This window comes from Pollachius pollachius (assembly GCF_949987615.1).
Source record: "Pollachius pollachius genome assembly, chromosome: 11".
NCBI classification, from domain to species: Eukaryota; Metazoa; Chordata; class Actinopteri; order Gadiformes; family Gadidae; genus Pollachius; species Pollachius pollachius.
In genome coordinates, this window is record NC_136944.1 from 19,775,813 (window position 1) to 19,793,093 (window position 17,281).

The 17,281-nt window shown below is 49.1% G+C and overlaps 1 protein-coding gene across 1 annotated transcript in view; it reads left to right on the forward strand.

The window, feature by feature from the left end:
• cacna1ha (calcium channel, voltage-dependent, T type, alpha 1H subunit a) overlaps positions 1–16,756 on the forward strand; it is a 67,422-nt gene extending 50,666 nt beyond the window's left edge. Inside the window, exons 30-38 of the mRNA XM_079746179.1 lie at positions 824–957; positions 1,210–1,280; positions 1,655–1,733; positions 4,965–5,086; positions 6,377–6,535; positions 7,697–7,837; positions 8,068–8,236; positions 10,719–10,873; positions 11,065–16,756. Of these exons, the coding sequence (XP_079602305.1) occupies positions 824–957; positions 1,210–1,280; positions 1,655–1,733; positions 4,965–5,086; positions 6,377–6,535; positions 7,697–7,837; positions 8,068–8,236; positions 10,719–10,873; positions 11,065–12,459 (2,425 nt within the window). The 3' untranslated portion in view covers positions 12,460–16,756. The remainder of the gene's footprint in view (positions 1–823; positions 958–1,209; positions 1,281–1,654; positions 1,734–4,964; positions 5,087–6,376; positions 6,536–7,696; positions 7,838–8,067; positions 8,237–10,718; positions 10,874–11,064) is intronic.
• The last annotated feature ends 525 nt before the right edge of the window (positions 16,757–17,281 follow it).

Below are 17,281 nucleotides of genomic sequence, written 5' to 3' on the forward strand. Positions count from 1 at the left end.
ATTTCGGGAACGTCTTCAAATACTTTGTTAGGGGCCCACTAATATCTGTATTAAAGCATTCATAAAGTAGCATGCCGTGGGACCTTTAATAAGAGTAAGAAGAGTAAAAAGCGTTCTCGCATAGAAGATAAATTAACATGTTCAAAACAACTGGCACGTGAACTTATTGAACTTTCAGCGATCAAACTGAAATCCTAGAAGAATAAGTTTTCTTCTTTAGAAGTATGCTGCCTGCTTGAGGCTATTATACTTGGTCTAGGCTCTGTAGACCCAATCTCCCATAACAAGTCTCAAACTTTAAAACTCTGTTTTGACAAGTGAGTTAAATAAAAGCCAAAGAGTGGAGCCCGTACCTTGTTACTGGTCTGTGTCTGCTTTTGACACCACCTAGCTGATCGCTGAGTGCTAAGGGTATTTTGTGTGGAGACAGCTGTCAAATGTGTTCAAAGAAGATAACCAAGACACCATGGATTGAATGTTTGGAATGAATGTGTCACTTCATATCTGCGATGATGACCTAACCATTTTACTTGATGCATATTAATCAAAGATTGGTAATGCTAGGCTCATGTAGCACACATCTCTGTGTCAGCCATATCCCGCTAATTTTAAGCTAACGCTAAAAATAGTATGCTTTTGTGTTATAATAAAATATGACGTGTTTGTGTCTATGCCACCAAGTAATGGCTTATGTTGGGCTAATGTATTACTGTGTGTCTGTGTGTGCTTTCTTGTGTGTGTGTGTGTGTGTGTGTGTGTGTGTGTGTGTGTGTGTGTGTGTGTGTGTGTGTGTGTGTGTGTGTGTGTGTGTGTGTTTCTCCAGATGGAACCAGCTGGACTTGGCTATCGTAGCGTTGTCTATCATGGGCATCACCCTGGAGGAGCTGGAGATTAACGCAGCTCTGCCCATCAACCCCACCATCATCAGGATCATGAGGGTGCTCAGGATAGCACGAGGTACACACACACTCTCCCACTTGTACACACACACAAAGACACACACACAGGCACGCACTCGTGTACACACACATATGCACTCAAACCCACATACACACAAACACAGCAAAAGCCTTGCTGGTGCATTACCATTGATACTTATCATTCTACACCAGGTCTTCATTCTGCTAGTAGCCACTTAGATTTGTCCCCTATCCACAGGGGGGCAAAATGACCCCTCATACAAAGCTCAACATTGTCTTGTGTTTTCAGTGCTGAAGCTCTTGAAGATGGCCACGGGGATGAGAGCTCTGCTGGATACTGTGATGCAGGCGCTGCCTCAGGTAAAAAGACTTCAAGCCCTGGGACACATCGCTCTCACTGCTGTAATGTCTTCAGTATGATCTAGACAGACGTCTAGTTTAGATCTATACATCAAGAGAGGTTACTGTACTGAGACTTTAATCTTGCTTTGGTAAGACGGCAAGCTTTGTCATTGTAGCTTATTCTGATTATAAATAAAGATATCTTCATTTAAATAAGACATATACTGTATTTATATATACTGAGGAAATGGGGACCAAACCGGTTGGGTGCCACATAGCCATATAGGTTATGGGCCATTGTCATTAATAAACAAATTGGCTGTGATTTACTGAATGTGAATACTGTTGCATATTACACGTGGCAGTTTGTGATGGCCTTTGGTTCTGTGCAGGTGGGGAACCTGGGGCTGTTGTTCATGCTACTCTTCTTCATCTACGCTGCTCTCGGAGTGGAGCTCTTCGGCAAATTGGGTCAGTCACGTCGCTGGGAGAATGCCAGCACACACACAAACACACATCAGATACACATACACAAACACACACACACGCATTAAACACAAGCACAGATGGATAACAATTGGCCCGGTTCATGCGCAAGCGGTTGGAATGATGGGTCGTGCATACTGGTTAGCAACACAGTCACGACTCTTTGGGAAATGTCTTCACCCTGGGCCCTGTCTCTGCAGAGACCTCTCTCTTTCTTTCTCTCTCTCACTCTCCCCTCTCCTTTCAATCAATGGTATATTTGTAAAGGAGGGGGGAATCCATTCCTGAAGATTGTTCTCATTTAGATACTGCTACCTCATATGGCCATCCATTCTCTGCCCATTTTACTCTCTCTCTCTCTCTCTCTCTCTCTCTCTCTCTCTCTCAGGGTTTGAGAGAGGGAGAGAGAGAGAGAGAGGCTGGCAGAAACTGAGGCAGAGAGGGATTGAGAGAGCAGTGGGAGTCAAAATTGCTAAAAATGTCTCTGTGGAAACACAATGAAACTAAATTAGATTAAATTAAAGTGGAGACCAGGGGAATGATCTGGGGGTTGGGGAAAGAGAGCATGCTGTTATGACGCACTAGAATGTAGGGGATTCGTTCCTCTCTCCGTCAGTCTCCTCCATAATGACACAGGGAAACAGATGCAGTATACCCCGTTTGTCACATCCTGTCACTTTACCTGATCATTTAAGGACATGCCAGGGATATGAAAAGGTGACTGGCGTAGGGTGGAGCAGTGGTTCCCAACTGGTCCAGCCTCAGGAACCAAATGTGTCAATATGCATCAAGTCACAATTATTACGGTAATCGACAATGCCTTCATGCACTGTTAAAAACATGGAGCTAAGAAAACTCTGCAACAATCGGGGCTAAACTCAATGAAATAATAAGCCATTGAATCATGAATCTTCATTGAAACATTAATAAGGTTATGGGCTTTTTTCAAAAGGATTAATGTTTGGCGTACGCTCTGCGACCCACTCAAAATGCCCTCAAGGCACACTTATAGGTCACGACCCACCAGTTGAGAATCCCTCGTCGGGGGGAATTTATGGCAAGCACAGAGTCCACACTCATACACATACAGAGTGCAGTTTGTTCTGGCTTTCATTTGAAACATGGCCTTAGCCTTTTCCAATGTCCTTGGTTTATTCCTCTAATGTCATTTGCGTAACCTTCACAATTTGTGCAAATGTGTTGGAAATGGTGGAATATGTGCATGTTCACGACCACTGGGGCATAATGTGTCTCTATGCTACTCAACATGCAAAAGTTTAGATACAGGGAAGCCCCTCTTGGTTTCAAATGGCCTTGACATCCACACGAGAGATGATCGTCAGTAGAAAACACTAAACAGAGGTTAAAAAAGGTTTCTGCTGGTCCATCGACAAGGTCAGGTCTTCCCATTATATTCAAGCTAGCATAGGCAAACTGGAGAAAACAGTCAGTGTAAGCTTAAAGGTGACATATTATACCACCATGTGTGAATGCTATTAGCCATTACAATATGTTTTGAAAATCTGCCTCTTCTGACATCACAAGTGGGCGTGTCCACCTAGATGTATGATGGATAGATCAGTCTACCAGCCTACCCAGTGGACTTTTGCAAACGTTGCTCATCTATCCAGCTTAAATATTGAAAGTATCCAACTGAAAGAATCCCAGCCTGAAGGGAGGGACTTTTACAGGGACATTGAAAGATTTGTAACAAATATGACAGGAAATGTTTCTTAAATAAATTGTCTACTTCAGCTTTAATATTTGAGATGTTTGAGAATTTGTTCAAAACAATCTTTAAAAATGATGGAATTCGATTTATATACTCTGCGGTTGAGCATGTTTGTGTAGATTTAATAATGAAGAACTGCTCACTTTGGTCACATCGAGTGTCCAGTAATTAAAATTAAAAAAGTACAGCCAACTGCTGGTATGGGCGTCGCAGATAAGGGAAGAGACATGAAGTAATGGCGTGGGGAAGCTGAGTTGTGTTTGATGGTGACTCCGGTATATAATCTCTGCGGTACAGCCGGTTAACAAACTTGGTGATAACAGTGTCTGTTTGTGAGAGTAATTTATTAAACAAGAATAAGTTGTCCTCATGGCCAGTGAGGCAGAAACAGGGATAAAGGCTATTTTCTTTCTGCTACAAAGGAGCATTTGGGGACTAGTCATGTTCAACTAAATCCTTCTCAGCCTGGAGCCCAGAGTTCACCCATGCAGCAGTGTTAGCTCAATCCTTATAGACTCAAAGCAGATTTTGTCAGATCTTGCCCCAGCTGAGGACGCCCAAAATTCTGTCGGAAGACAAAAGTAACACCCAGTATTCCATCTCTTGAAGTTTACTTCAGCCAAAGTGGAACATAGAAACACTTTAGTTGATTAAACCCCTAAAGGTCTTTGGAAATTGGGGTACTTTTTTTACCCTTATTTAGGACCTTTGACAACAAACATCTGGCCTCTGTTGCAGCGTTGGGTACCAAAGGGCCAAACATGTCCAGAGGCCAGTGGCTATTGGCCCTCATTGCGTGAAACTTTAATGTGGCTGAGGCTGCTGCCAGACTGAGGACGGGCACCATTGCTGGGGGATGGCTTTAAGTGGACTCTGTTTTCCCCGCAATGACTGTGGAGGTTCCACAGTCCTCCAGAAACCTGGAGGCCAGAAACAGGATTAAATGCATTTTCTCCAGTGTCGCTCCGCGGGGTTTCTATATGATGAGCTTTCTCGTTTGATACTCATGGAAGCACTTCATAAAAGACCTCTCTTGGAACCCAATGGAGATTGTTGAGCCTGGCCTCAGGCTATCCTGGGCGGGGGGAGGGCTGGATTCATATAGCCTTGCATGGGAGGGCTAATATCTCCCATACCCAGTGTAATGGGGGTGGAAACCTTCCCCTCCCTCAGGTTGTCTAGTTTCTTTGGGTTCTGCTCAGTGGCACGGCGTCAGCAGCAGCAGCAGAAGCAGCAGCAGCAGCAGCAGCACACAATTGTCCAAGTGAAGGCATGGCCGTGAGCCAGCATTGTCACGGCGAAGGGCTTGATTAGGGATTGGGATTAGTGTCCCACTGTCTCGTCTGAGACGGCTCTTTGGGGCCCACGACACAAAGCAACCGTTTCCAGAGTGTGTCGTTCAAACACGCTCGTGTGTGTGTGTGTGTGTGTTTGTGTGTGTGTGTGTGTGTGTGTGTGTGTGTGTGCCTCTTTGTGCGTTACAGAGTGTAATGACGATAACCCGTGCGAGGGGCTGAGTCGACACGCCACGTTTGAGAACTTTGGGATGGCTTTCCTCACGTTGTTCAGAGTGTCTACCGGGGACAACTGGAATGGGATCATGAAGGTAAGACTGGTAGTACACTCACTCAAAAAATCATACACACACACAAACACACACACACACACACGTGCACCACACAAACACACACATACACACACAAATACGCACATGCATGCACATGCACACATACTTAAGCATGCAAAGATACTGCAATCTGGCGCAAACTGGGGCTGTATTGTGGTTCCGGCTTTCGCCGACTCTTACTGCAAGAGACACGGGCGTCAGAAATTACGTGGCCAAAAAACCCTAATTACTCCCCTACTGTTCCTGCCCTCCCTCCTGTTTCTCCACCCTCCTCCTGCTCCTCCTCTCCCTCCTCTCCCTCCCCTTCCTCCTCCCCCTCCTCTGCCTCCTCTTCCTCCTCTCCTTTCCCTCCTATCCCTCCTCTCCCTCCTCTCCTCTCCCTTCTCTCCCTTCTTTTCCTCCTCTCCCTCCTCTTCCTGCTCTCCCTCCTGTCACTTCTCTCTCCTTCCTCTCCCTCCTCTCCCTCCCCTCCCTCCCCTCCTCCTCTCCCTCCTCTCCCCCTTCTCTTCCTCCTGTCCCTCCTCTCCCTCCCCTCCTCCTCTCCCTCCTCTCCCTCCTCTCCTCTCCCTCCTCTCCCTCCTCTCCTCTCCCTCTCTCCCTCCTGTCCCTCCTCTCCCTCCTGTCCCTCCTCTCCCTCCTCGCTCCCTCCCCTCCCTCCCCTCCTCCTCTCCCTCCTCTCCCCCTTCTCTTCCTCCTGTCCCTCCTCTCCCTCCCCTCCTCCTCTCCCTCCTCTCCCTCCTCTCCTCTCCCTCCTCTCCCTCCTCTCCTCTCCCTCTCTCCCTCCTCTTCCTCCTCTCCCTCCTGTCCCTCCTCTCCCTCCTCGCTCCCTCCCCTCCCTCCCCTCCCTCCTCTCCCTCCTGTCCCTCCTGTCCCTCCCGTCCCTCCTGTCCCTCCTCTCCCTCCTCTCCCTCCTCTCCCTCCTCTCCTCTCCCTCCTCTCCCTCCTCTCCTCTCCCTCTCTCCCTCCTCTTCCTCCTCTCCCTCCTGTCCCTCCTCTCCCTCCTCGCTCCCTCCTATCCCTCCCCTCCCTCCCCTCCCTCCTGTCCCTCCTCTCCCTCCTCTCCACTCCCTCCTCTCCCTCCTCTCCCTCCTCTCCTCTCCCTCCTCTCCCTCCTCTCCTCTCCCTCCTCTCCCTCCTCTCCTCTCCCTCCTGTCCTTCCTCTCCCTCCTGTCCCTCCTCTCCCTCCTCGCTCCCTCCTATCCCTCCCCTTCCTCCCCTCCCTCCCCTCCCTCCTGTCCCTCCTCTTCCTCCTCTTCCTCCTCCCTCCAGGACACTCTGCGTGAGTGTCGTGTGGAGGACCGTCAGTGCCTCACCTACCTGCCGCTGGTGTCTCCGCTCTACTTTGTCACCTTCGTGCTGATGGCCCAGTTTGTGCTGGTCAACGTGGTGGTGGCCGTGCTGATGAAGCACCTGGAGGAGAGCAACAAGGTAGAACACCCCCTCCCCAACACACACACACACACACACACACACACACACACACACACACACACACACACGCACACACGCACACACACACACACACACACACACACACACACACACACACACACACACACACACACACACACACGCACACACGCACACACACGCACACATACACTCACACACACACACACACACAGACAGAAACAGAAACGCACTCCAACTCACACACAAACACACACACACTCTCTCTCTCTCTCTCTCTCTCTCTCTCTCTCTCTCTCTAGATGGTATTAGACGGTATTCGATTACAATATTACTCAATATATCAGACCTGGAGAAGAACTGAAGCCTGAATCTGACATTTTAACGAATGGCAACTGAGGAGGCAAATGGCATTTTGATGTGAACTCTTCAATTGATCACCACTAAATGACAGCATTAGATCACATCAATATATCTCAAACCTGAACAGACTGGTAGATACTTAGATTCTAATGGATTTAGAGGACATTTTTGCAGTAATTGTACCTAAATCATAGAACTCGTTACAATGGGGAAAGGGATAAGATAGTGTGATGGCTAGGGTGTGCGTCACCAAGACAAAAGGTTCTTGGTTCCCCAATGTACGCAGCCTCCATCCTCATGTAAGACGCTTAACCCCTATCTGCTCCTCAGTTCCCTGTATTTGTATTCACAATGTGTCACTTTGGATAGAAGAATCTGATAAATAACTGAGAGGAAAAATGTGAGAAAAAGGTTCACATTAGACATTCAAATGTGTTGTGTTTGAATCACTCATCCACAAACGAGCTGAAGATGCAATCAGGATTGGAAATCTAATCGCACAAGTTGTATGACCGCAGCGCCTTTGGAGCGTGAACACACATCAATCCCTTACCGCATACCAGGATTTAGTTGTCATTCACATGATCACTTCTAGCACATCCGCGTTGTCATGGAAACCCACCACTCAGCTCTGGTTTAGCATTCCAACCTTCATTTGCATGGTAGAGTAAGACAAATTGCTTCATAGTTTCAATTCCCAACATACAGAACACATCAGTGTCTTAACCATCCTATACTGAACCCCCATGCTGCTGTTACATGATCTAAGTACATGATCTCGTTTTTTCACAATTGCTTGTTTTTCACAATCATCAGGAGGCCAAAGAAGACGCAGAGATGGACGCAGAGATTGCCTTAGAAATGGAGATGGAGAGGCAGCGCAGGCTGAGCACTGGCTCCAACCACAGCTCAGTGGGAGGGACTTATGTTGGGCCACGCCCCAACTCACCTGGACAGGTGAGTGGAGGGACTGTTTACTAAAGATAGACAGATATACAATATAGATAGAATGTAATATCACTCAATAATGCTAAGTCAATAGAATGAGATGGCTGTCACAACACGGTGCCGTTCTTGGTAAACAAGAACACTTCATGTTGTGTGCACCGCCAGGGAATGGAAGCTCTCTCTGTGCTCTAGTTCTAATGAAACCACTGACATTGTGAGGTCTCTGTCTCCCTCTGCAGGAGGAAGAGGTGCAGTGCACCAACCCAAACCTGCTGTCTCCCAGGAAGATGTCTGTATCCAGGATGCACTCTCTGCCCAACGACAGCTACATGTTCCAGCCGGTGAGGCCTGCCAGCGCCCCCTACCCACTGGAGGAGCCGGGACTCGGCCCACAGCAACATATCTCAGGTACTTTTTAACCATGCAGCCTTCACGGGAGATGATCTGCTGCAAGACTTTGTTTTGCTGAAGGAGGAATATATCGCCCACAGGAATTTAACTAATGTGATATCGCCTCAATTAACTCAACTGCCTTTTCTACCGCTTGCTTGTTGTGGAGAATTAAGCTAACATGCAAGTCGTACCAATAGTTGGAAAATAAGATTAGCCCAAGTGTGTGATTAATATGGGCTTATGAAATATAACTATTTTACCATCTAGTCAGTTTGTTATGATTGTGTGTGTGTACGTTTAAATGATCCAATCCAGTCACAACATTTATATGCATGACTCACTGTCTTTGAATTTATTCTTAGAGTTATTGGTAGTAGTGTTCATATTACATTCCATAAATATGAGATGTTGTTGAATACTTCATCAATGCCACTAAACAAAAATGGAATCCTTTACCTGCCTGTACAAACGACCACAATGGAATCTACCGCAGTACAACTCTTAGAAGCCATGGAAGTTTTACTTTAATATATATATTCTAGTCTATTGGCTTTTTATGCCTTTATGGACAAGACAGTGAAGAGAGAGACATGGCAGGGGAAGAGATGGAATGACACGTCTCATTGGTCCACAAGGGGGAATTGAACCAGGCTCCCTCAAAGGTGTATTGGCTACATGGTTAGCACACTAGTGGGATCAGCCCTGTGCCACACCAGCCATGTAAATAGACCGGGAATAGAGGTAAATATGGGCGGTAGAAACAGGTGCTGCATTTGATGATGAAAGGACTCGAAACAGCCATTATACATTCTATAATGCACACAGAAACATATGACCTTTTGGCTGACTTGTTGTCGCGCGATTTGCATTGGAATTATAGTTGTAACAGGCATTAGTATGGCCGACGTGCCCAAGGCGATCGGGCGTGAAGTGAGTATAAATACGACCACCACCACCAGGTACTGACTGAAGTGTCGTCCTATCCGCAGTCACACTCTAATGGCATGTTGAGGCCAGGCCGTGGACAGGCCCAGCACTGTCCGAAGGTACTGCAGGCTACATTACCGATGAGCAGCTCCTGTAGATGACAGACGAGCTTAGCCGCATCAAACCCAGAATGACCCACTAATTCTATGGACATGCAGGGAGGGCTCAAAGCTTCACTGCCCAGCTGAAATGCACAAAGTGAAAGAAATCGGAAAGAGATTGAATGAATATTGGCGATTGCAAAGTCACATTTTCGCTAACCAGGATTTATATCAAATGTGTCCCAGCTTGGCCATGAAGTTTGGACAAAAATGAGAGCTCTTGATAGGCTGCTGGGGGGGACCTTGCCGCAACCTTGAACGAATGAGAATGACCTCGGAGACCCTTGACTTGTTTTTTCCCTCAGTTTGTACTAATTAGCCTGCGCGGAACTATAACTGCTTGTGTGCTTACGGAGACCTCGTCTCTGGTTGCCTTGACGATGATCATCATGTCTATTAATAACCTCATGGGAAAAACACTAAACCTCACAGCTAAATGGCTCTCTGTGTAACCTCAGGCGCTCACTGCCCTGCTGAGGGCAGTGAGCGCCTGGGCTGTGTTGAACCCAGATCTGAGGTCTCCTACTACCCCCCCCACCCCCTCTCCCACTGCTGCCGGCCTCCTTGCCTCTTTCCTGCTGGGCGCTGATCACACACCACATGTGATGCACTTTAGTCAGACAATGTCAAATTAATGGTGGATGGTATTAAGCCACACAACCCTGTGCAAAGGGTGTGCCCATGGAATCTGGCACAGTCAACCATTTAACACTTTCAAAAAGACACTTATACAGAAATGATCTAGAGAGCTCAATAATATTGTGACGCTGCCGTATCAAGTACTAACTATCAATGCCAAACACTGATCGGATGATGCATCCGACTCAAATTAGGTTCATTTTGTCTGTCTGCATGCATGTTTGTGTGTCAGTGTGTACTTGCATGTGTTTTCTTTTAAGTTCCTTGGCATGGATGACAGCTCGCACAACTTAATTTGAAAGTACGATGCTTTGATGAACTTATGTTTTCTGCTTGTGGAAGACTTTTCTATTTTGATGGCACATTTCATCTGATTTGAAAACCCTTGTGATGTACCAAAGGTCTTGAAATGTCCTATCTAAATAAAGCATCCGTATGGTTAGTCATTAGACATGGAGAAAGACGTCCTTTCATAATGTGTCTTTGCTCACTACTACATCCATTAATGTGTGTGTGTGTGTGTGTGTGTGTGTGTGTGTGTGTCTGTATGTGTGTGCGTGCGTGCGTGTGTCTGTGTGTATGTGCATGCGTGTGTGTGTCTGTGTGTGCGTGCGTGCGTGTGTGCGTGCGTGCGTGCGTGCGTGCGTGTGTCTGTGTGTCTGTGTGTATGTGCATGCGTGTGTGTGTGTGTGTGTGTGTGTGTGTGTGTGTGTGTGTGTGTGTGTGTGCATGCGTGCGTGCGTGCGTGCGTGTGTGTGTGTGTGCTCCAGGTTCTGTGACGTCGGTCCACTCCCAGCCGTGTGAGATCCGGACCCTGCTTCAGGTGCCCGGTGTCTCCCCCCTGCCCGGCCCACGGGTGCCCCCTCCCCTCCCCCGCATCGCCCCGCCCACACCCAGCCCCTCCCCCATGGCCCTGCGTCGACAGGTCCGCTCACGCACACACACGCACACACACGCATGGACTTTCAATTTGTAAGCAAGTGAAATAAATATAATGAGAAAGAAAACAACTCACTGGGCTTGCATGTGTTGATGTGTGCAAGCGTGCGCGCGTGTGTGTGTGTGTGTGTGTGTCTGGTGTGTGTGTGTGTGTGTGATGTGTGTGTGTGTCCACAGGTGGCAGTGAAGCTGGACTCCGTGGAGTCCCAGGGCTGTGATCCGCAGCAGCTGCTCCAGGACAGACCGGACCCCTTGCCCCTCTCCCCTCCGCCGCCCTCCTCCCCGCTGGCTCTCCTCCTCCTCCCACCTCCTCCTGCCTCCCCTCTGTCGTTCCCGGCCCCCCCCGCCTCCCCCCACTACCTGCCCCGCCCCGCCAGCCTGCGCCGGCCGCGGCCCCGCCCACCCCCGGCGGCCCGCGACCCGGCCGACGAGGAGGTGAGCCAGATCACGGGCTCGGCGCTCAGCCTCTGCCGGGGCGCCGCTGAGGAGCCCGGGCCGGAGGCGGGCGGAGCCAAGGTCTGCCGCAGCCACTCCCTGTCGCCCTACACCTCCACCTTCTCCTTCGACTACTGCACCGCCCCCCTCCCTCCCCTCCCACCCCCCCCGGCGTCTCCTGCTGCTGCAGTAGGGGGAGGAGGAGGAGGAGGAGGAGGAGGAGGAGGAGGCGCGCTGGGCCTCCCCGAGGGCGGCGGCGCTTTCCGGAAGCGTCAGCCCGACAAGCCTCTGCCGGCGCTGCCGGCGGAGACGTCGGCGCCGCTGCCCGGTTACCGCGACGACCATCGCCGGCACTCCATCGAGGTGTGCTCGGCCGACCCGCTGGCGGCGGCGCTGGCGGCGGCGTTCCCGCCGGCAGACCCCTACCACCTCGTCCCGGCGCCGGACGGCGGGGCGGCGGCGGGGGAGAGGACGAGGAGGGGGTTCCCCACCAGAGTGCAGTCCATGGGGGGCGGCTGCCACCGCAAGAAGAGACTCAACCCGCCCTGCATCTCCGTGCACCCGCCGGCGGAGCGGGACCACGCTCCCCCGCCGCCGCCGCCGCCGCCGCCGCCGCCGCCGCCGCCGCCGCCGGACTGCAGCGTGATGCTGAGGAGGAGGCCGCTGTCCTCCGACCTGACGCTCTCCGCCACGTGGGCCGCCGTCGCCGCGGCCGACGCCCGGCCCCTCGACCCCGACCACGTGCCGCTCCGCGCCCACCCGCCGCTGGCGCGCACCCTCACCCCGGAGCCGTACCTGCGCACGTGTGCACGGGCGCACGCCGCCGCGCGCCCGCTCCCCTCGCCGACCGCCGGCCCGAGCGCCTTCGTCCAGCCGCACGCGCCCGTCCTGGCCAGCCCCGCCCACTTCCCCCCCCTGACGCACAGCCTCTCCCTGTCCGCCCAGTGCTCGCCGCTCAGAGGGGACTACATGCCCCTCCCCCAGTTCACTTTTGACCAATCGGAGGCCGTGTACATGAGCAGCCTCTCGGCGGGGATGCCGGACGCAGACGCCGCCAACTGCCCCTCGTCGCCCTTCGACAGCAGACTGGAGGACAGGGCGGGGTTTAGCGCCAAGAACAGACGGACGGCCCAATAGGAGCCGTGCGTGGCCTCAAGGAAGTCAACCGGATTGGCCGGATTACAAACCCTCGATAAGTGTTCCGAAAGAGGATGGTCTCACTTATTGGACGCTGGGGGAAGGGAAGACATGTTGGATACCGACAAAAATAAGACGTAAACAGACTATTCCTTTACCTCAGAGCACAGAGACACGGCCGTCTCGTGCTAGGTTGGAGTAGGCTGAGGTGGTTTGTCGGCGACAGATTGCGAGGGTACCTGTGAAACCGCTTGCAGGGTACGCCGCACCCACTGTTGACGGTGTGTCGAGGACTGAGTTGGTGCACCACACCGGGACTTGAGACACCAAACTCCGTAGCCAAAGTTTTACGTTTCCCTTTTTGTTTTTCATTCGTTTTTTTTGGTTCCTCCCCCCCACCTCCCCCCCGAAAACCACGCAAGCCAATCAGGAAGCAGCGTCTGGCTGACAACCTCTCGACCCTTCGGCGGGAAGCGTTTCTGTAAAATGCGAGCGTGTTGGGGGGGGGAGGGGGGGTTTGTGGGATATGCAACTTCAGGTTTTCTGGCGAGGAGGGGTCTCTGATTTTGCCACTCCTCTGCTCTCTGGATCATATTGATCAGAGTAGAAGTTTGCTTGTGTGTGTGTGTGTGTGTGTGTGTGTGTGTGTGTGTGTGTGTGTGTGTGTGTGTGTGTTTGTGTGTGTGTGTGTGTGTGTTTTCTCCTCTTTGTGAGTGTCCCCCCATTGCCCCCCCCCCCCCCCATTGTTACCAGTGTGGGCCGTGTGTGTCTTGCATCTGCACAGACAAGGCAGGGTATTGTAGTGTCTGTTTTAAACGGTGTGTCCTGCAGTGTGAATAAAGAAAAATATTGTGTTTGTTGAGATTTTAAAAAAAAAAAGAAAAGAATAATGGCTCTATCCATATGCACATATTTTTATAGAAATCTATAATGTTTTTTGCACACAATGAATTTTGAAGTTCAACCTGCTTGTTTGTTTTTCTATCTCCGTCGTCCTATCGTGACTGTCTGTTTGTGGAGGGCAGAGAAGAGACACAGAGGGTGGCTGAGCGCTCACTCCTCTTTCCAGACATTGCCATGAAGGAGGCAGGATTTGTATTTTTTTAAGATGACGACGAGGATGATGATGAGGAGAAGGAGGATGACGATGATAATGGCGACGACTATGATGACGATGACGAGAAGGTGTGTGATGTGTTTCCGTAGCTGTGTCCCAGACCTGCTCATCCGTAATCTGGTGTGGCAAGCCTTAAGGAGCCGGGGCTTCAGTGATGAGGAGCTGGGGAGTAGTCATGTTCTCCGAGATGTTTGTCCGCTTAAGTCTGCCGTCTGATCCCTTCGTCCACTCTCAAACCAAGCGTAAAGGGTGTCCGGTCTTAGAGCAGGACGTCACATCCACCCGGATCGTCTTGGGAGTCTGGGTGTTGTCTTGAGTTTATTTTTCGGAGACAGGGGCGTTTTGCTTGAATTGGCAAGAAAACTAATTGATTTGTCCAAATATGTCGAAAAAACATTACTCGATGTTACGAATACAAAGCGATCCAAAGTTGACCTTCGGTGGAAGGTCTCTCCGAGGTTTCCGCGGGCGATGGCGGTGACAAGCATCTCATCAGGGGACATGTTTTTCAGTGCCGGTTGTCAGCTGATCAGCTCTGGGACCAGATAGTGTTTCTGTACATTTAAAGACAACCAAACTAACTAACCTAATAAATATGTGTAGCCAGGGTGCAATAATAATAATAATTATAATAATTATGAATAAATGCTTTGTTGAAATATATGGACATCCACACTAGATAAGACAGCACCACTCTTTGTTGTTCATACATACTGTAGAATTCCCATATATAGTATGTGTTAGAAGGCCATTTCTATATGACAGTCAGTATGTCTATCTGTAGTGTTGATGCTACTGTATGTACCTGCCCCCCCCCTCCCCTCCCACAACCCCCATCCCCATTGCACTTTGGATGTGGTATCAGAATGGTAAACACCATAGGTACTGTTTAAACCTTAGCACAGGTCCAGACCATCCCAACACATTTGAAACACATTGAGTCCACCGAATAGTGAACCCTATAGGGCTACAGGCTACAAATGACCCTGGAAGCTCCTTCCATTTGAAACACCTGTCACTCATTGGGTCTCTAGGGCCCAGGCTTAGGACCAAAACATTACACACCATGAAAAAAATGCACGTCGGTCATCTGTTCCCCTATTGGATGAATGCGGCTGGTAATACGCTCCCTTTGTAGTCGTGGCTAGAAAAAAACGTTGGATTAAAAAATAGGACATTGATCCGGCTGATCCAAAAGGCTTTGGATTCGGCGTTCCAGACTGAGCGCCCCCAGAGGGGCCATTTAGACCCGAGCCAGTAAGGGGCCTGTTTTAAATCGCCTGTTTCAAAGGCAGCCACCGAATACTTTACCGTACCCAGGATGGGTTTGGTGGCTCCTTTGCTCAGCCATAGTAAATCCGAAATAGTATTGAATTGCTGCATTGTTGCCATGGGCAACAACTCCCTAACGCATGCTCAAAGGGACACACACACACACACACACACACAGGAATAATTTGGCTGACGTTGTGAAGAGAACATTGTAAAAAAGAAAAGCAGAAGCGTTGTATGTGCTGAACGCCTCATTCCTTTCAACCTGCATCCTCTTCCTTCTCTCCCCGAGCAGAATGCATGTACAGTAGAGGACATGACATTTATGGGAATAACAATGTGCTTCATGTTAGTGTTATTTATCGCTGGAGAAACATCTCCCGTTTCTCCTGTTTTATACCCTTTTGGTGATAAGGAACTTTAAGCATTGCTACATTTAATAGTTTAGAATATAGCGCCTGGTTTGGGCACTTTGCGTCCGCGTTCTTTGACCTTTAACCTTACCTGGGAGAGGTGTGTCCTGATTGGTTGACCTATTTAAAACCATATTCAGGGTTGGTAAAGTTCAGACGGATGTAGGAAGCTCACACGGAAGTCGGGCTGATTTCTGATCCCAGAAATCAGGGCAGATTTCAAAGGAATGAGTTTTAAAAGGCTAATAAGGTATAGACAGAGCTAGGAATGGAAGGAATGGCCGTCTCAGCCAGAAGAAATTAAATTAAACGTAAGGAAGAGGAATGGTCAAGGTCCACAGCCAATGTTCATTGTTACTAATGGATAAAAGCACAGCTTGGTCATCTTTGATGAACTCTTCTTCCACTCTTCTCTTTCAGGCGTGTCGCCCCCTGCTGGCCACGTGTGTTATGATCAGTTTTGTCCCTACCTGTTTTTTTCTGACATGCTGTAGCCATTTACAGTTGTTGGGGAAATGTTTTGTAAATGATGGGGAGAGAGGTTTATATGAGATAGACGAGGAATACGTCCTCTATCTCATTCTTAGTGGATAATTCTGACCACAAATAGAGTATTCATGTTAAACAATATGGTATTGGATAGGGATATAGTTATCAAAGGTTTGCAGATCGTTGGATCGTATTTAAATCCTCTTGTTTTATCGAGGAAAGCATTTTATTGATTGCATGTTACACACGTTTTAAAGGGATGGGGGGAGGGGAGATTTTTCTTTTATATATGGATTTTTAGGCAATTCAATTTGTAGATGAACTTACTGGTTGCACTGGCCTCAGATGGATTAAAATGCAGTACAAGACCGATCAAGTGAACCTGTTCTTCACCTACACGTGGCGGCGGGATGACGACGCTCTCCGTCTCGGTGTGATTTTCTAGTGACGGAAATGTGAAACAGTTGTCCGTCTCTTAGGAGAGCCGCCCTTCTGATCGTGCTGACTGCTCCTTGTACTTCGCCCCCTTGTCGGGCAGACCCTCCTGTTTGATCCGACGTCAATTGTATATTTCGCTAGGGCCCCCTCAATCACTTCTTATTTGTAATGGATAGATTTGGATTCAAACTTAACAGGGTTGGACATGGGGACGGTGCGGTTCCAACGCAAAGTGTCCTTCGAGGACGTTATCAGGACGATCAGAAATTCCAGTGGAAACTCAACTTTTAATGGGTCCGAGTTTTTGTTTTGTTATGATTTTTTAAGGCTATAGCGATTTACCACCTCCAAAGCCCATCGCCAGCCCCTTCTCCCGCCGAGCCTTACTAGGGAGGGATGGAGGTTAGCGTCTGCCCATCAGAGGCGGGACTATTTTTCTGCAATAACCCCCCCTTCCCCACCCCTCATCCCCTCCTCCCAAAAAAATGACCAGAGATGGGGAGGTGTTTCAGGCACCAACATGTATTTGGACATGGTTCCACGTTGTAATGTGGCTGATACCTGTGTAATAATCAACCAATGACCTGGATGATTCTCCCCGTCTATTAAAAATATACAACTTTTTTTTTATTCCTGACAAAGAGTGTGTTTTTCTGTCTTTTGGTTGATTTTCTTCTTGCAGGATTACACATATGGTTATCATTAAATTCAATTAATTCGCAGTAATCCATGCCCTTGACATTGTACAATATGCAAATAATGTAACGATTTCTTAAGAGGAAGATGAATGGCAGTCCACCAAGAGAGAGGGGGATATTTTGCCTACATAAGCAAATCAATACATCTGCCTAACCAGTTCCATAATAACATTCCATAAAAATTGCCTTTAGATATGTACATTGAGGGTGAGAGCAATCTTACTACAACACATAGGCCTGATGCATCGTTGAAAATAACCTGCATTTTTTTAAAGGCGGGGTAAGGGGATTTGTCCTTCCAATCAAAAGCTCATGTGTGAGCGTATCGGCCGAGGTCAGGCACAGGCCACGGCCACTTGCAAGAAAGACACGTCAATCAGGAAGACGACAACAAA